The sequence below is a fragment of the Rhopalosiphum maidis genome, chromosome 3 (assembly GCF_003676215.2).
Source record: "Rhopalosiphum maidis isolate BTI-1 chromosome 3, ASM367621v3, whole genome shotgun sequence".
Classification (NCBI taxonomy): domain Eukaryota; kingdom Metazoa; phylum Arthropoda; class Insecta; order Hemiptera; family Aphididae; genus Rhopalosiphum; species Rhopalosiphum maidis.
The window spans coordinates 24,170,283-24,176,282 of record NC_040879.1 but is presented as its reverse complement, the minus strand read 5'-3'; the positions used below and the strand labels follow the sequence as shown (position 1 = coordinate 24,176,282).

The window sequence follows — 6,000 nt, the reverse complement described above, 5'->3', positions numbered from 1 at the left end:
CATAAAAAACATGTCTTGCTCACGAGACACGTTAAAATTTATTGCATTTTAACATTCGAGTTTCCAAATCATCATTAATCCAAATAAATCAATGGTTTAGTGTCAACTGTGCACGTACGCACTATTATAGACCATAGGCAATATAATAGCTAAGGTTTTAATCGGAAGAATACTTTTTTCCATTTATATTTATTTTAGATAAGTACAAGTAAATCCAATTTACAACACTTATGTACTTATGACAGCCTTAGAAATACATTTCAATATGGCTTTGCCAGTATATAGGTATACTAGGTAATATTAAATTAAACGTTACAGTAAAATTAGTACTTTTGACTTTTCAGCCAAAGTAAAAAAAAAAAAAAAAAAATACATAATAGTAAAATATAATATAATATATTAATATATCGAATGTTCCACATTTATGTAAACAAAACAAATGTCAAATATATAACTATATATAAATAAAAAAATTATGGTCTTTTTGACAAATGCGATCGATACATATACTTTTCGTTTGCGGTCAATATAATTATTGTTCCGTATTATACCGGGAAATAAAATCAGTAGTGCTGTATATATTTGAGGTCGAATGGGAACGACAGCAGTAAGATAATAGCCGATCGATGGACATATCATGTTATGGTATTTGCATGTATACGACTGTTGTTTGGGCATAATAATAAAAAATTAATTTAAGGTGGGCGTTACCGGTTTACACGTAGTACGTATAACTTCCCGAGAAACGCCAAACAACGAATTGTAGGCACAACGGAACATTAAAAACGAAAAAAACAACAACAAAAAACGGCCGTATAATTTTTTATCCGGTGATTGTGAGCAGTTAATGGGGAGATTGACCACAAACGCGCGTACTTACTCATTATAAATTATAATAATATGTATATATATATATATATATGTATAAAATATACATACCGATCGCACGGAGGCCGACACCGAAAAGTGCATAATACACACCGTATAGTTTATGGCAAAATATAATATAAAAATCACATTTTAATAACTTAGACCTAGGTTATCACATTTTCGCATCGATATAATATTGTATAATAATACATGTTACATTATATTTATTATACGTGTATGCGGAATAAACATTGCAGAATATTATATTACGGTTTAAAAACGAGGAATGGCAAACTTCGAAACGCAACGGAACAAAAACTATGAATTTTTTTTTTTGATTTTGCCCCTTCGAATGGCGTTCGTATTAAATATTATTATTATTACATAAATAATATATTATTCGCACGACTGCACGAGTATTATGTACATATCATATCGTACAGCTCGATTATGATGATGATGATGATATATTATATATTATATTGCGTATACGTTTAATATAATAACTGTGAATAGTGTATAATATATAATGATGTTATTACAAAATGCTGCAGATCGTAATTGTTATAAACACTATAACAACGTCTTTCGCGTTCCGTTACCGTCCGGCCGCGGTCAGACTACGATCCGGTCGTTTTCGTCGTCTTCGTCGTACTCGGACTCGGTGCAACTGCCCCTGGGCGACCTCACCTCGTGCACCACGTCCAGCCGGCCGCACAGGTCGTCGTTGAGCCGGGCCGCGGCCGCGCCGTCGCCGTCCAACAGCGAGTTGTAGTACGTGTTCATCTCTTTGCCGGCCGCTGCGGCCGCGGCCACCGGTATCGGCACGCGTATCGTGGGCGTCGCGTCCCGCTGCAGGCCGCCGGTCAGCGTCTGGCTCTCGCGGCGCCACGCCGACGAGCTGTGGTACCTGAGTTCGTCGTCGATGGGTATGAACAGCGACGCGATCACGGTGAGGGCGACGAACGCCACGCCGCCGACCAGCAGCGCGTACTTGAGCCCGACGAACAGGACCGGGCCGACCCGGAGGTACACGAAGAACTTGGTCAGCATGTGATCGGGCAGCTTTTCGAATCCCTGCAACACGAAACGGAGCGCCGCACAAGATTATAGTTGTGTAAAACAAGCCGTTTGTTTTGTTTGTGCCAATATAGGCAGACTTCGGTAGTATTCCGAATACTTTTTACAAATATTCTAAATACAGTATTTGCAATACTTTTTTACCGTTCAATCACACTAAAAATAATTTCATTACTTCTTCTATCGTAGAAATTGCTTTCGCACTTGTAGGTATATAACCATATAATAAGCACCTACATAATCTGTGTACATTTCTATTCAAAATATTTTATAGCAATGTATTATTTTGTTTTATACTATTTTTAGTGGGTAATGTCATTTCCAATTTGAAACGTTCAATTTGTAATTATTATTATTATTTAAGCCACGGCGACTTGGCTATTGGCTTAAAGTAGTCGATTATTACACTAATTTTTATAATAATTTTAATTATATTATAATTAAGTATTAGTTTATAGTTTTTTTGTGAGTATAATGTTCCTTTATTAGGTTTTACTAAAAAAGTTACCAACTTTATTACTTAAATGAATTACCATAATATTATAATTTGAATATAATTTATAATGAATAAATTGGACAATGTTCACTTATAAACACTAAATTGAAAAAAATATATATTTTTTGTTATTAGAATCTAAATCTACTAAAAAAAAGTATTTAAAAAATATTTGGAATACTTTTTATAAAGTATTCCAAATACTTGAGAATACTCATATCACAAAGTATTTGAAATACTTTTAAAAAGTATTTTACCCAAGTCTGCCAATAGGGTTTTATAATAATTGTTTAATAATTCGCTGTTTTTACATTCTGTAATTTTCATCATTAACAACGCGATGTCGATATGGCATTATGTTTAAATAATGTAATTTATTTATAATACATTAATTACTTATCAAACATGTTACACCAGAAAAACCCGAGTATAATGAGAAGAGCTTTAACAGCTGATGTTAACTTTATTATATTTTACCGTTTTTTATCACTTTTAAGAAAATACGTACTATATAATACTTATCACTGATATCACATACCATATACGTACCATATACCTATAGTCAATGTTCTTTTCTCTTTATGACAAAAAATTTGGTTTCCTAACTCACGCGTGTAGCCAGAATGGTTGTTGACCGTATAAACCGTTTTTTTTTTTTTTTTAGAAACAAATTTCGGACGATTGCTGTTCTTTTAAACTTTTATGGTACTGCACGTGTCTTCAAGATGAATGCGTGACAGTTTTTATTTTTATTTTTTCGAGCCTGGAGACATCGTTTTTAATCGAAATCTCTTACACTTTTACTTCATTGTGGCGCGTGCAAGCTGAATATTTTTAATATAGCGACATGGATTTTATATCGCAGCTACTTGGTTAGGTTAAAAATTCAAATTTTTAATTTTCAATTTATAGATTTATAGCAAACCAGAGCGAATCAAAAATTTGATACTGCGCATAATACTTTTTTGGTTTTGATTTAGTTCAGTACACACGTTTCTAAGAGTTAGTATAATTTAACAGTTTATTGGATTTTCAACAATCAAACAAAAATTTTCATAATATGTCCCTTTCTTTATAAAAAAAAATACGCAATTAAACTTGAAGGTTATCCCATATAAATGTTAAGTTTACGAATTCTTTTTGTTTATTAATTATCTTTTCATTTATAGTGTTTTTGAAGGCCATTTAAATAACGATTTTTATATATGTATGTATAATATTTGTTATATTACAATAAAGTAAATGGGTACAGTGTGGAATTTAATTTAAAAGTCAAACGTTATGTATAAATATTTGAAGGTTGCATTGCGTTTTTTTACGACCAAAAGAACAAATCTTTTGAACAGATTTTGTCAATTGAAATTTATACTGTTTCACTTAATTTCAATGGTCTTATTTTTTTTCAAACACAAAAAATAATATTAATTAATGTCTGTAAGTATACTAATTATTATGCAAATTAATTAAAATTTTTCAAATACAAAAAATAATACTAATTAATGTCTGTAAGTATACTAATTATTATAGTAAATAAATTTAAATTTTTGAGAAAGAGTTATATAATTTGTTTAAAAACTTTTCTTATATACTTTGTATAACAAACTTAACCTCGTGTTTTACATTTTAATCGATATATTACGTATATATGGTATATAGTATGCCAGTAAGTGTAATACTATTGATTAAAAAATCGATCTGTTGTAATTACATTTAAATTCAAAAATGTTTAAAAAAAAATCATCTGTTTAATAATTTATAGTATAAAAAGTTGATTCTTATTTGAAAAGAAATAATTTATTTTACAACAAGACATTGTTAATAGCATACAAAGTTTGAATAATTGAAAATATAGTATAGAGTACATAGTATTTTAATAAACTTAAAAATGTCAAAAATCAAAATAATAAATGTAGGTATAATGAATGGAAAGTTATTTTGTATGAATACTATACCTGCAGTAAATCTCACTTATTAGTTATTTGTTTACGTATTTGATAAATAATTTTTAATATTTTGTTTAAAAAGAACTTAAGCTGAAGCTATACCTACTGACTTTCCAATTAGATTCCAAACTGTGTGGATAAACTTAAATCAGATAACTAGATTCGTATTATATCGACCTATTTTCAGTGATATCATATTATTAAGAATTCTTTATTTATTAGAATTACGGGAAAATCATGTGAGTTAATCTCATTAGCATCATCAATATAGCTTAAACCAATTATCTGTGTTTATAATTTTTAGTTCAATTTAAATTTAGCATTTTGTTTGTGAACCTATTAAAATTATCATTCATTTCAATTTGTATCAGATTAAATTAAAACGTAATATTTTATATCGTTCGCCTTATCTAGCAATTATTTTTTTTATTTTTAATGTGAAACGTTCGTTAATGGTTTACTTCTATTAATGTTTAGTCACGAAAATTATTTATTCCGTTTTGTTTACAATAGTGTGTTATTATTATCATATTTTATATTTTCTCATTATGCGTAGTCAATATAAATAGTGACAGTATAATATCATAAAATAAATAAATGGACATGTACTTACAATCTCTGTCCAAACTAATGGTATAACTAAGTTACTGCAATGTTCCGTGTTTGCCATATCCGATATGTCACCTAGAGCAATGTTAATTTGCATTCTGACGTACAGTTGTGTGGGCATACCCGCTTGCTATATAAACACAAAGAATAGATAGTAAATAATACAATATTAATATAGCACGCGTTTGGTTTCCGACCTATGGAAAACAACGCTCAACAATTATGTATTTATGTGGAACGTAATCATCAATAATTATTATTATCGTCTTACCGGGTTGATAAAAAAATAGGTTTCGTGTTTCGTTTGATCGGGAGTCATTCCATCGATGGCGTCTAATAACGATTGATCGGACTTGTAAAAATGAGGGTAAGATAATGCGATAGGAAAACCTTAAGACCAAACAAAAATAGATATTTTTAACTTTAAAAAAAAGCTGTTAACAATTGAGTAAGCGTGTATGCATATACAACATATCACCATGATAATATTAAACAGTCAATGCTTTTTTCGACGGACATAGTATTTTATTATATTAGTTACCATAATAACAGTCGGTGACATCGATCAGTCCCGGTTTCAAACATTTGTTTTTACGGCAAAAACATTTATTTTTTGGGTTGTCAGCACCGTTGTCCAATGATCCGTTTTCGAAAATATATTTGTACACTGGCAGACCATCATGTATCATTTGCTCACTCGCTTTCACCTAATACCATTCATACAAAATATAATATATTATGAGTGTTATTCGTGTTTATCGCGTAGTAAAAAAAAATAAAAATAATCAAAGTGTAGAAAAATTAAAATATTTTATATTGTCAGTCTCCACTTTTTTATGGTAAAAATATTTTGACTAGAATTATAACCTGAGTGATTGTTACCCACGCAAAACGAGTTGTTAAAAACACTTTAATGCGAATGTGGGGACGTTTTATTAAAAAAAAAAAAAAAATAAATAATATAACTTTTGGGTTCTCTCTCTCTAGCAATCCAAACGCAAC

The 6,000-nt window shown here is 30.1% G+C and overlaps 1 protein-coding gene across 2 annotated transcripts in view; it reads right to left on the bottom strand.

Moving 5' to 3' along the window:
* Nucleotides 1-382: 382 nt before the first annotated feature.
* Nucleotides 383-6,000, bottom strand: part of LOC113556187 (scavenger receptor class B member 1-like) — a 77,074-nt gene continuing 71,456 nt past the window's right edge. For both annotated transcript variants that reach the window (XM_026960990.1, XM_026960992.1), the window contains exons 7-10: nt 5,540-5,705; nt 5,270-5,388; nt 5,003-5,128; nt 383-1,947 (exon numbers count right to left, since the gene is read on the bottom strand). In XM_026960990.1, the coding sequence (XP_026816791.1) occupies nt 1,486-1,947; nt 5,003-5,128; nt 5,270-5,388; nt 5,540-5,705 (873 nt within the window). In that variant the 3' untranslated portion in view covers nt 383-1,485. The remainder of the gene's footprint in view (nt 1,948-5,002; nt 5,129-5,269; nt 5,389-5,539; nt 5,706-6,000) is intronic.